Source organism: Marmota monax, unplaced genomic scaffold (assembly GCF_021218885.2).
Source record: "Marmota monax isolate L192 unplaced genomic scaffold, Marmota_monax_Labrador192_F-V1.1 WCK01_AAM20220418_F8-fsc00092, whole genome shotgun sequence".
NCBI lineage: Eukaryota > Metazoa > Chordata > Mammalia > Rodentia > Sciuridae > Marmota > Marmota monax.
This window is the reverse complement of record NW_026692583.1, coordinates 517,289-530,581: the sequence shown is the minus strand read 5'-3', so window position 1 is coordinate 530,581 and position 13,293 is coordinate 517,289. Positions and strand designations below refer to the sequence as shown.

General features: G+C 61.0%; 1 protein-coding gene across 2 annotated transcripts in view; it reads right to left on the bottom strand.

Moving 5' to 3' along the window:
* Positions 1-764: 764 nt before the first annotated feature.
* The window catches only part of Scarb1 (scavenger receptor class B member 1), a 56,501-nt gene continuing 43,972 nt past the window's right edge, over positions 765-13,293 (bottom strand). Inside the window, exons 9-13 of one of the 2 annotated variants that reach the window (XM_046445999.2) lie at positions 12,878-12,951; positions 7,850-7,901; positions 6,971-7,117; positions 4,242-4,367; positions 1,412-1,547 (exon numbers count right to left, since the gene is read on the bottom strand). In XM_046445999.2, the coding sequence (XP_046301955.1) occupies positions 4,242-4,367; positions 6,971-7,117; positions 7,850-7,901; positions 12,878-12,951 (399 nt within the window). In that variant the 3' untranslated portion in view covers positions 1,412-1,547. Of the gene's footprint in view, positions 1,548-4,241; positions 4,368-6,970; positions 7,118-7,849; positions 7,902-12,877; positions 12,952-13,293 lie in introns of both variants that reach the window. The other variant, XM_046446000.2, reaches the window with a different exon arrangement.

Genomic DNA, 13,293 nt, shown 5'->3' with positions numbered 1-13,293 from the left:
TCAAAATTCACAGTGACACTTCGATGGTCCCAAGAAACCCAACACATGTCGTCACCACACCTCAGAGTCATCTTTGTGCAGAAGGCGGACGTCACCAACTACAGAACCCTGAAATCCTAGGGACAAGAGAACAGGAAGTCCTGGGGACAGACAGGACGCCATGGCCGTCAGAGGCCAGTCCAGTGGCTTTTTTCAACATTTGGTGCTAAAAGTCATCTCCCCTTGGGGCTGGGGATGTGGCTCAAGCGGTAGCGCGCTCGCCTGGCATACGTGCGGTCCGGGTTCGATCCTCAGCACCACATACAAAGATGTTGTGTCCGCCGAAAAAATAAATAAATAAATTCTCTCCCCCCCCCCCCCGCTCCTCTCTCTTAAAAAAAAAAAAAAAAGTCATCTCCCCACTGCAACCAGATCCACGGCCCATGGACAGTCACTGGAAGGTCTTCCTCGACGGGGGCAGCACCAGCCTTCGCAGCCATCTGACCCTGGGACGGAGACCTCTGTGGGTCCCCTCCTCCCGCCTGCCCCTCCTACCCAACCTGGGCCAGCCAAGAGCCAGGACCGTGTGACTGCTGTGCTCTGGGCACTGGCCCTGAGCACAGACCAATGGGTGAAGGCGCTGGCCACGGGGACCCTGAGGGGACGGCAGGCCACAGGGCAACAGCAGCAGAGGCGGGCAGCGCCTGGCCCCCCCAGAGAGCAGTTCTGGGCAGGACCAGCCCCCAGCACTGGCCCCGGCCCCAGCCACGCACCCAGACACAGGCTTAGTTCTTACAAAGTTTATTGCTTCCACAGTGAGTCAGCTTTAAAACACCACAAACCCATTTCTCTTCCAGTAGAAAAAGGGCCTGGGCTGTCCCTGGGACCAGGGGCACTATGGGTCCCGGGGCCTTCCCACCTCCCCCGGGCACCTGGAGCTGGGGACCCGGGTGGCTGGGGTAGGCTGCAGCCACCCAGCCAGGGAGTGGCTGGCTCAGCGTACAGGACAATGGGGGTCAGGGAGGAGGGCCGGACCCTCGCCTGGGGCCGCTGTGACGGGGCAGGGCGCTGGGAGCCTGGCAGGGTGCCCTCTGCCCTTTGTTCCTGAGGCCCACTCAAAGCCGCTCCAGCCCGGGCCAGGCCCAGGGGCTGCGGCGAGGGGCAGGACCAGGCCCTGCTGGCCTGGCTTTGGCACTGGAGGCCTGCAGGGGACAGGCCCGTCCTCTGTGGCTGGGGCCACGCTGGCTACAGGGAGCCGGGAGCAGAAGGTGGTGGCCATCCTCTCCCAGGAGAGGGCTAATGTCCACGGCGCCTGTGGCCAGGCCACAGGTCACCTGGAGAGAAGGTTCCTGATGGCTTCCTGGCGGCCTCTCCCGTCCCTGGCGCAGCTCCGTCCCTGAGTGTCTGCGCGCCTGGGCACGCGGGGTGCAGGGTGTGGCTGGCGGGGCTCAGGCCGTGGGGCTGGGGGGCCGTCCGCTGGGGGAGTCCTGGAGGAGCGGGGCGCAGGGGCTGGGGGGCCGGGCGGGCTGAGCCACCGGGTGGGGCTGGCCCCCGTCACCTTTGCTGCCCTGTGGAGAGAGGGGGAGCTGGGTCACCGTCCCCGCCACCAGCCCGGCCGGCCCAGCCCGCCCGCAGCCCACACAGAGCCCCTTCCCACTGCCCAAGGTGACACCGACGCTCAGAGGCTGGACACGTCACCAAGGCCCTCCCTGGCTCAGTGCCCCACCTGCCCCACCCCCACCCCTCTCAGAGACAGGGAAACTGAGCCCCTGAGAGACCTGACCACTGCAGGGAGAGGGCTGTCCACTGGCAGCCTGGACGTGGCCTCCGCCCCACAGACACGCACAGCCTCAGGGCAGTACTGCACCAGACAGCTGTCCCCAACAGACAGGAAGGGACCCTGCAGACCGTGCTCACAGCCCCCAGCCTCAGATAAGCTGGCAAAGCCACACACATCCAGTGTTGGGGGGAAAGTCCTGGCGAGGGCGGGGGCAGCGGGACTTGAATGGAGGGACAGAGGACACAGAAAAGCACAAGATAGAACAGAGGTCGAGAGACTTGGGATGAGAGTTTATCTAGGCTCACACTCAAAAGTTGGAGTTAGCCAGGCACAATGGTGGCCCTCGCCTGTGGTCCCAGCGGCTCGGGAGGCTGAGGCAGGAGGATCGCGAGTTAAAAACCAGCCTCAGCAAAAGCGAGGCCCTAAGCAACTCAGTGAGACCCTGTCTCTAAATAAATAAAAAATAGGGCTGGGGACGTGGCTCAGTGGCCGAGTGCCCCCTGAGTTCAATCCCTGAACCAAAAAAAAAAAAGTTTGAGTTAAGAAGTTAAGAAGAAGAGGACAGTGATGATAGAACAGGCCCCGTCCTAGCCTCCCTACCCTGAGGACAGCGGGAACCACCCCCCCCCCACCAGAGCCCCGGCTCACCACCCCTAGGGGCCTGCCCTGTTCCTCCCCGTGGGCAGACCTAGGGCTTCCTGCAGGAGCCGGTCCTCCCCATGACGGAAAGTCTCCCTTAGGAGGAAAGGGGACCCCCTCTTGGGGACCTCACAGCCCTGGAGCCAGCATGTGAAGCAGGTTCCTCCAACTTCCCCCTCCCCTCCCCCGCCTGGGGGGGCAATGAGAAGGTGGGGAGGGGCCCAGGGGTTCCCAGAAGGGCCCCCTCCCCGTCAGTGGCCCAGGCTGTCGACTGCACAGGGCTCCGGCCCCCCCTTAGAAGCTCTGCAGGGCCTTCCAGTTCTTATTCATTTAAAAATCCCCTCTGGGCTGGTGGAGGCCATTTCCCCTTCTCTCAAGCAAGGCAGCCTCCTGGGGCCACCCCATCCCCAGGTGCAGGGCAAAGCGGGGAGTCCCCTGCCAGGTCTGTTAGGGTGGAGGCCCCCCAGGACCGGCTCCCAGCTGCCAGCCCAGGCTGAGGCCTAGACACCCAGGAGGGGCTGGGTGTCCTGGGGACAGGCTGCCCTTGGAAGGCAGGGGGTGGGTGGAGGGCTGGGTTCTGTGGGCAAGTGGAGGGCAGACCCCAGGTGTGTCTTGCCCCACTGGGGGGGTGCCTAGGTTCTGTCCAGGGGTGCAGACACGGGGACCTCCCTACCCCCTCCCCCTGCTAAGACTGACTAACTGCCACCTCGGCCTGTCCCCGGGGACACCAGACATCCTTCTGCTGGGGACTGGGGGGCAGGGATACCACCCAAGTGTGCCCAGCTCACAGGTCTCCCAGTGGGGTCCTCGGCAGGATCCTCGGGAGGCAGGCAGGAGAGGGGCCTGGCCAGGATGCTCATCCCCCACAGCAGGGAGCCCTCCTCAGGACACCCGCTGGACAAGAGCAGGCCCCGCCCACTGTCTACCCGCTGTTCCCAGGTGGGCAGAGGGGCCGCAGGCCTGCCTGGGACACAGCGTCCTCCCTCCTGCCAACCTAAGGCCCTGCCGCCACTGCCCACTCCCCTTGACTTCCTCCTCTGGCCCAATTCCTGGCCTTGGCAACTGAAGCCCGCTGGCGATGACCACTGGCCGAGGCGAGAGCACCCCGCACACCCAGGTGGGCAGCGACGGAAACCCAGAGACCCGGCCAAGGCTGGAGCGAGGGCGGCACATTTCCCAGAAACTAAAATAGCAGCTGTCCCCGGGCAGATGCATGACTCACCCTGGCCCAGCCCAAGGCAAGCCCAGGGCCTTCGGCTCTTCCCCTCAAGACCTGGCCCCGGGAGCCCCGGGCACCGCCTGCTCCTCACAGGCAGAGCTTCTGGATGAAAACCAGGGAGCCCTGAACACCGAATTCCCAGTGCACCTCCTGCAGGTGTTGATCTGAGCATGTCCCCAACTGCAAGGTCCCTCACTGGCTGCTGGGCTGGAACCCAACCTGTACTGGGCTTCCTGTTTCTTATTTGTGCTCAATCTGGTGACCTGTCGGGCAGAAGCAGTCCTGGATATACTGCCGGGGCTCAGTGGATGCCTTCTTTGTTCTTGATTAGTCTTACCAGGCTTAGGCCAATGTGTCTCAAACAGGGGTCCCTGAACCTTCAAGATGCCCCCAGGGTCCATTAAAATGCAGACCTCCAGCCCAGGAGGCCGTCCCAGGAGGCTCTGGCCCTCCAGGCACCCCTGGGAAGAGGTTCAGGAGCAGCCGGCCTCGCCTGGACCTTGCCTTCCTACTGTGACCTCGAAACTGACACAGAGCAGCCCACAGCCACCGGGGATCAAAGAAACCGCACTGCAGAGAGCCTCCCTGGGCTGGCCCCTGGGAGGGGCTTTACCTGGTACCCACCTAGAGTCTTGCTTCTTGCAGCACAACGCTGGGAGGAGGCGTCATCAGGGATTCAGAGTAGGCCTGAATGGCCTCCTTATCCTTTGAGCCCTTTTTACTACCACTCCAAAATAAATAGCATTTGTCCTAGAAGACAACCAAGCTAATTTATAGTCCACGTCGGCCCAGCCGCGAGGGCCGCGCTCCGCTCTGTGTTTCCCGAAGCAAACAGGGGACGGGAGGGGTGTAGGGTTTTAGGGTCCAGCAGCTTTTCCCAGCCGGAGAGGCTGAGACCAGAGGAGGCTGAGATGGGAGGAGGCTGAGATCAGAAGAAGCTGAGACGGAGAGCTGTGGCTGCTCCTAGACCAGAAGCCCACTCTGAGGATGGCCAGGCCTGGTCCAAGAGGCCCGGCACATTACTTAATGTGCCACTGGGCGGGGGGTGGAGAGGCCGATGGCTGGTTTGGGGCCATTGTGTCTCCTTTGTGGCTCTGGTGCTGGGGAAGAACCAGGGCCCAGAGATGCTGAGGACAGGCCCCACCTGAGCTCCAGCCCAGCCCCACTGGGACAGGGGCATTTTAAATCGACTGGACATAAGAGATTTTTCTGTTAAAATACTTAGGATTATTTTTTTTGCCCCTCAACAAAGACTTTAGAAAACTCTCTCCACAGAGACACGGGAACAAGGAGCTCGCCAGAGTGCAATTTAGAAACTCAGGACACATAAAGACAAGTAAGGCCTGAGCTGCCGAGGCAAAGCACAGGTGATGGACACGCATCCCTCATCCGGCCTCTGGAGAAGCTGTGGGAAGAGGCCCCACAGAACCCGGCGGGGGAAACCTCTCGTGGATGGGGCGGGGCGCTGATCTGGGGACAGGGAGGACCTTCACGCTCAGTCTCGTCACCCTCCTGCCTGACTGGGACAGAGACAGGGGCCAGCGGACCAGGGCCCCTGCTGTCCCAGCCCCTCAGAGGCTGGGGGTCCTTGAAGGACACTGTGACACCTGTCTGCAGGGAGCTTTTCCCCCAGTCCCCACGGTAATCTGGGACACACTGGGCACTCACTTTGCTAGGCAAGTGACAACCAGCTGGGCCTTGGTTCCCTGCAGCAAGGGAGAGGGAGTGGCCAGGGGGCGCTTGGGAACTGCTCCCCAAGGCCGGAGGTAGAAGGCACATGGGGCCCTGGTTAGAGTGGGAAAGGCCCACAGAGAGCAAGAGTACAGGTAGCAAGCAAGCAGGGGACAGAGCTTCCCAGGAGCAGGAGAGAAACTGGCTGGCACAGGGTCCCCAGGCCCTCAGGAAGCCTTGGTCAACTCAGGTGTGCCCCTGGGGGGCCTTTCCAGACGCCTGCCTGAGAGCAGCAGCCCCCATCCATCTGGGCTGCTCACCCATCTGCCCTGTGCCCCGCAACCTGAGACCGCCCTGCCGACCCAGATCTGTGGGACAGACTGTGTATTCTGGTCTGTTCTGAATCCCCGCCACCTGTGCCCAGCACAGCCCTCAAATAAGTGTCTCAGCAGATGTGTGCGAGCAAATGCCATGAAAAACAAACTGGTCACCTGTGATCCCAGCGGCGGGGGAGGCCGAGGCAGGAGGATTGCAAGTCGAAGGCCAGCCTCAGCAACTTAGCAAGGCCCTAGCAACTTAGCAAGACCCCATATCACAATAAAAATAAAAAGGGCCGGGACATGGCTCAGGGGTAAAGCACCCTGGCTTCAATCCCGAGCACCCGCCACAGATCTTCCCCTCTGTCCTCTCCTGATACAAGCTGCTCCCAAACTCGCTCGCTGGTTCCCTGCTCCTGACCCTCCTGGCCCAGGACCTGTTTGCCACTCAGGTGACAGAGTGACTCCTCTTTAAAAAACCCCAAGTTACCTGCCCGTGTGCTCTCTCAGCACCATCTCCTGTCCCTCCCAGGACTCCCTCCCCCAGCCACCTGGGCCCTGCCCAACCCTCCACTGTGCCTGCCCTGTCGCTGGCCCAGGGTCTTTGAACTGGCCCTCCCTCCATCTGTAGCACTTTCTCGGTGCTGTGTACTTGCATCTAAGCTTGGATTCCAGCACTCCAGAGGCCTTTCCTCTCTGTATTTGTCCTACCTCCTTGGACAGGGGTGTTCAGTCTGGGAGCCACATACAGTGGCCATGGGCCTTTCAAACAGGGTGAGCCGAATGGAGAGCTGCTCTAAGTGTAAAAGACACACCGGATTTCAAAGATTTGGGGAAAAAATTTGCAAAGATTCCTATATCTTTCCTGTTGGTTCTTATTGTGACAATAACATTTCGGACATATTCGAGTTAAATTCAGCTGTGCCTTTGACATTCCGAGGCTGAGAGAAACCTGCACACACTGACGTGGCTCCTGTTGCAGTTCAGCTCCACAGCAGGGGCTCTGGCCGGTCACTTTCTCTATGACCCTCTATCATTGGTAAAATTATCTCTTCTCATATTAACCTGGCTCTCTCCTGTCTCCCGCCTCAGGAGTGCCAGCCTGGTTGCCCCCCGAGCGGGGACCTGGACGCACTGGCCTAGCAGCCTGGCATTCACAGGTGCCCACCTGCTGAATGAGAGCCGGGCCTCACCCCCCAACACCCGCTGCGGGCCCCGGGGAGGTCCCAGGCCACCAGGAGGCAGAGCAGAGGCTGCGCAGGGTGCGAGAGATGCGAGGAGGAGGCAGAGTGAAGGGTGAAGGTGGATCAACCCGACGCCCAGCCCGGCCCGGGTGCAAACCCGGGGCCTGGCGCAGTCACGTACCTGGCTCCGCGCCTGGTAGATGATGGGGACGAGCAGCAGCGCACCGCCCAGGGCCAGCAGCGCATACTGGGCGTAGTGCATCACCTTGGGCATCAGCACCAGCTGTGTGTAGAACGTCTGCAGCGGCTTGCCCTCCATGGCCCCGCTCTGCGGAAGGGCACACAGCTGGGCCCACACGGCTGTCCCGCAGGCCTGCACCCTCGCCCGCCCACCAGGGTCCAGGCGCCCACCTTTCCTCGGTGCGCTCCATGAGACTACATTTCCCAGACGACCTTGCAGGGGCCTGAACCATGTGATCACAGCCTTACCAATGGCAGGCAGACCTGGCCCACTAGCCCCTCCCACATGGCCGCCCTATCTTAACCTGACCAATGAGGGGCCGGAGTCTGAGAGCCTCCGGGGGCGGGGCCACGAGCGGAAAGCACGTGGCGCCCGGGGGCTGAGTGGCTCGGAGCACCGCACCCCGCAGCCTGTCAGTACCGGCTGTGAGCAGCAGTGACCTTGACCTTAAACTTGACCTATCCCTCCAGGCCACTAGCAATCTGGGTGAGGCCAGAAATAACATAAAAAAACAAAATAATGTAACTTAACAAAATTAAATTTAAAAAAACCCATAAGGAAATTAAAAAGCTTGGAGAGAAGAAAAGTTAAAGGAAAAATTTGACTTCCTTGAAAAATCAGCTTCCCTTCTTCTCCCCGTGGAAGTGGGCACAGCAGTCACAAAATCACCTTACACCCCGCCTGGGACTCACTGCTTGGCACCCCCACCTCATGGTCCTTGCAACCCACTGGCATGGACATAAAGTCTGGGGACACTCCTGTCCTCTGGCCCAGCCCTGCCCTCCCCCAGGGTCCCGACCTGTGGCCGCGTAGCCTTACCTCTCCAAACCACATCAGTGGCAGCACCACAGGCTGGATCTTCCCGGTTTGTCTGGAAGTGAGACAGAGCAGGTGAGTTGTGACAGGGTGCGGTACACAGATGTGGGCAGGGACGGTGGCTCCAGGGTCAGGAAGGATGTGGTTCTGGGCTGCTCAGTTGTGCAGGGCTGGGGAACAGGGGACTTCCTGGCAGGGAGCCATTTCACAACTCGAGCATAATCTGTTCAAATTAAGCCCACATCTGAACGGCTAGGCTGACGGCACTTAGCTGATTCCCATACGCCGCTTTTAGAAACAGAATCCCGATTTTATTCAGGTTGGCGATGCTCCCAGGTAAAAGACTGTCTGTCTTGCTGAGAGCAGGGAGGGCCATGTGACCAAATTCTGGTTGTTGGGATGTTCACAGAAGCATTATGTAGAGTAGCTGGGAGGAAAACACTTTCTGTTCTCCCTTTCAGATGTGTGAAATGCAGATGCAATAGCTGGAGCTCTGGCAGCCCTTTAGACCACTTAGACCACCTTGAAGATGGAAACCGCGTGTTAGGAAAATGGATCAAAATGAGGGGATGAACTTGGACCGTGAATGTCTCGGGCTGTCATAGCACCCCAGGACGTCTGCCTCCCAACGTCCTCCAGAAGACTGAACGGAAAACAGTAAAGCTTTGTCCTGTTTGAGTCACAGCTGTTGTGTCTCCTGCTCTCTCAGCCAAACCTAATCCACCAACAACCTGATGACCAGCGAGGACACTCTTCAGTAACTGCCCTGAAGGTGCCCAGTGTTGCTTGGAACAGCAAACCCAGGACGACAGGGACGGCCTGAATGTCCCCGAGGACCCTGGGCCTCCTCCAGGTCGTCTCTGTGCAGGGAAGACTGCAGAATGTCCGACAGGGAGGGACGGGGTCCTCACAGGCCACCAACGAACGTGTCTGAGACGCGTCAGGCATGATAAGCAAGCTGCAGAAATGATCCTAGAGAAACCCCCCGGCAGCGTCTGCATCTCTGGCAACACATAGTGAATGTAAATAAGCAGGGGACACAGGGCAGGGATTCCACAGGTGACAGGGGACAGCACACGGGAAGCTCCACTTAGTTTCCCGTCAGGAAGAGAGTGACCTTAAAACACGTGCCACCGTAACAAGTAACAAAATGCCAAAGGGGCAGTAAAGGGCTGACAAACATGACCTCACCCTGGGGTCAGGGTCAGCAGTGAGGTCTGTGGACAGTCTGCGCCCTGGACCAGCACCTTCGCTCAGCACTCTTCCTCCTGCGCCTACTGCCTGCCGACCATGAGAGGACGTCGGATCCATCCCCACAGAGGCCCCCACAGCATCGGGAACAAGGAGACTGAGCCCAGCGGTCAGGAGGCTGAGGCAGGAGGAGGGCAAGTTCGAGGCCAGCCTCAGCAACTTGGCAAGACCCTTAGCAACTTGGTGAGACCCTGTCTCAAAATAAAAAATAAAAAGGGCTGGGACGTGGCCCCGTGGGTAAGCACCCTGGGTGCAATCCCCATACTAATAATAATAAATAATAATAATAATAATAAAATGGCATCAGAGCAGAACTCAAGGGGAAACTAAGGAAACAAGGAGCAGTGTGGATCCTGGTCCACCCAGGGTACGACAGGACACCAGGGCAGGACACAGATGTTCTGTAGTACGTCTGTAACTTTTCTATAAATCTAAGACTATTCTAAAATTTCCAGTTTATTTTTAAAGGAGTAAAAAAACTCCGGGGAAGAGGCGTTGCTGGTGCCGATCTGGCCGGAGAGCTCCTGCGCGGGGTTCAAGGGCCCAGGGGACAGGAGCCCGCTGGCCTGGCCCCAGAGAAGGTCGGGCTGAGCTCCGAACCCGACACCCCGCCCCGACACACGCCCTTGGCCTGTTGCGGCAGGTGGACAAGGTGGTTACGTGGGATCGGCAGCCAGGCTCCCACCCAGCGGGCACGGAGCCAGCGGGGCCCCTACACGCCACATGGACAGGGGTCCCCGGCAGGCGTGAGGCTGCGGAACGGGGTGGCACTTCGCCTTTTGTGCCCCGTCCCTGTCTCTGCAGAATGGGGTGGGCAGGAGCAGCCACCGGCAGTAAGCCGAGGGCCGAGGGAGCAAGGCTGACTGGCACGCGGCCCGTGAAGGCGCGGAGCAAGCGCACAGTGACGTCGACGCCCTGTGTGTGCGGGTCGGGGCTCCCAACCCTGCAGCTGTGCCCACGTGCCTGGGTAGTCTGTCCCTCCCTCCACGCCAGTTCTTTCTGTCCAGCACCCAGGCCCCCGTTCTCCCTTCCCCACCCACCAGAAGTCCACACGTTCAGCAGTTAACAGGGGAGACGGTGCAGCCCACAGCCCCAGGATGAATCCCAGCTCTGCCTCTGTGAGCTGTGCCACCTGAGACAGCTCTCTCAACCTCTCTGAACTCCACTCTCTTTCTTTATAAACAGGGAGTAACAGTGGTGAGAGTTAAAATACGTGGCTGTTGTGCGGCCCTCGTGAGCTAGAATACATGCAGGTGTGCAGCAGTGCCTGCTTCTTGGTGTCAGGTGTCCTGACGATGGCTGTCATTCGCCTGTACCCAGAGGAACCCTTCACTCCTCCGTCCCCACCTGTGTGGTCCCTGTTCCTGGGGCCGGCACCACCCTCACCACAGAAGGGCGTCTGCAGGGTCCTCCCTGCTCCTCAAGCCCTGCCCAGGCCCTGGGGGCTGGGGCCCTCAAAGGTGCCTGAGCCCCAGTCCCCAGGCCTGTGTTGACACGCCCTCGTGTGGCAGAGGGACTCCGCGGAGGTGTCTGGCCCAGCACTTTGACACGGGGGTGATCCTGGGTTATGAGGGCAGGGGCCGGGGACTGGACGGTGGAGCAGGACGTCAGGGGCCGGGGACTAGAAGATGCCACCCAGCACAGTGGGCCTGAGGATCAGGGCTTGAGGTGGAGGTCACGGGCCGAGGACCTTGGGTGCCTCTCTCTAGAGGCCCCCAGAGCCCCTGGGATGAACAGGCCCTGTCCATCCTGCCCTCAGCCCAGAGGACCCTTCCAAACTGCTGTCAGGTGACCTGTGTGTGCGGTTCCAAGCCACCAGTCTGCTACGTTGGCCGTGGGCGTCTGCTACAGTGGCCGCAGGCGCCCGCCACCCCACGGCATCTCTCCTTGTCACAGGAGCTTGTTGTCACTGCTGCTGAGTCAGAGCAGTGAGCAGGTGGCCAGGGACCCGAGGCCCCCGTCCCTGGCCTGCTTGGGAAGGAAGGGGCTGCGCTTGCAGCCGCGGGGGGCACAGAGGCCCAGCCCAGCCCAGTGTCCTCAGGACCCAGTGTAGCCTCCCAGTGGGTGGGTGGGCTTGCATGTGTCACCTTCAGAGAAGGCCACAGAGACGCTGTGGGGACAGAGGGAGGGTGGCTTAGGGCGCAGCCTCTGCCCCTCCGAAGCCTTTGGGAGAACCCACGGGACTGAGTGTGGGTGCCTTGCACTGTCCCTGTGCCCGCCCAGGGGGCAGGCAGCACAGCGGCTCCTGGTGGCCGCTGTCTCTGGGCCCCTCCCGTGGCCACCCCTCCCAGCCCTCTGGCGGCAAGACACCTGCGGTTGAGTCACCTCCACTGAGACACCTTGCTGGCTTCAGGGGAGGTGGGATGGGACCAGCCAGCCTGGGAGCAGCCCCCAGCCTCCATCAGCGCCCAGGCCCCCAGCCACTGGTACTGGGTGGCGACTGGCCAAACCCCAGACCCAGCCCCAGCCTCCTGGCTCCTTGGCCAAGGTCCCCACCTGGCCCAGTGACATGGAGGTGGCAGCGGGGGATCCTGGCTGTCACCAAACACAGCCCAGCTACTAGTGGGTCTGTTGTGCACCCAGAGTCCCTCCAGGACACCCCAGCAGTCGGGCCCGCAGGTCCCGGCCAGGCCGGGAGCCCCGTGGACAGGCCAGGCATTTACCAACCCAGACAAACACTGGCATTCCTGCCGCCCAGGAATCTCCCAGGAAATCTTCCAAACAGAGCCATTTCAGATATGCTGCAGAACAGGCCCCGACACGGAGCCGCACCGCGCCGCCTCCGGCCCATCCAACTCGGCATTGGGAATGCCGGCGGGGACGGGGACTGGGACGGTGACAGGGATGGGGACGCGGCGCTGGTGCCTCGGGCGCTGCAGGAATGTGAGCCAGCACAAAGGCATTCAGTTCCCGCAAATGGTGACCCAGACTGGTGGCCCGAGGCCCACTCCTGCGCACAGACCCGGGGGGAGGCACATGTCTACACCGAAACTGGACGGGCCAGGCAGCCCCACACGTCCAGCACGTCCCACACCTGGGAGGGCCCGGCCCTGAGAAGCGCTGACCCACCCCAAGACACAGTGAGCCTGAGGACCGGGTGCCACACACAGGCCACTGCGTGAGACTCTGTGTATGAGGGGCCAGAACACGGCCATCCGCAGGGACAGGAGCAGACTGTGGTGGCCAGGGGCAGGGGACAGGACAAGGGCTGCTAGTGGGAAGGAGTTCCTTTAGGAGTGGCGGGAACATCCTAGAGTCCACTGTGGCCCTGGTTGCGTGACTCTGAATACACCACCAAGCGCTCAGCTGCACGCTTTCCCAGGGTGAGTCTCACGGTGGGAGATTCTGTCTCCATAAACCTCTTATTAAAAAAAATCAGTGCGCAAGCCGGACGCAGTGGCCCACGCCTGTGAGCCCAGCAACCGGAGGCTGAGGCAGGAGGACAGCAAGTTCAAGTCCAACCCAGAGACTTAGCAGGGCCTAGGGACTTAGCAAACCTGCCTCAAACAGCACTTTTAAAAAGGGGCTGCAGATGCCCCTCGGCATAGAGCCCTGGGCTCGATCCCTGGGACCCGGTTAAAAGGAAAGAACATCAGTGCTTAAAACCTCCTCTGGGAACAGATTTAAGATCAACACTTTGTCTGCCCGCCTCCCCCAGGACGGGCAGGACGGGACCCCGGCAGGCACCCTCCCATCCACACCCTGCTCCTGGAACAGGTCCCTGGGGTCCGGGGACCCTGGCGGCTCAGCCTGCAGCCCCAGCTCCCGGCGTCCACTCACCCGATGCCTTTGATGGACTTGACGTAGATGCTCAGCTGCAGCTTCACAGAGCAGTTCATGGGGATCCCCGTGACCTGTGGAGAACACGCGGTGAGGACATGTCCACGGGCCAGCCGCTGCCCAGGGGGGCTTGCTGTCATCAACCTCGGGCGAGCAGCTGGCTGGGGGCCTCCCGCCCTGTTCCAAGCACCGACAGCGGGGCTTCCCAAACAGCTCTCGTGCCCATGACGTCAAGGTCCCCTTGGTAGAAGGGACCGTCACTGGGTAGAGGAGGCCTGACCCTTTCCATCTGTCACCTTAAGGCCCCAGATGGCGCGTCTGGGCTGCCCCCTCCCAACCCACACCCAGCCATGGGGGCTGCGTCCTCTGGGTTCACTCCCCACTTCTCCGTCACCCAGAGGGAAAGCCTTGGCGAG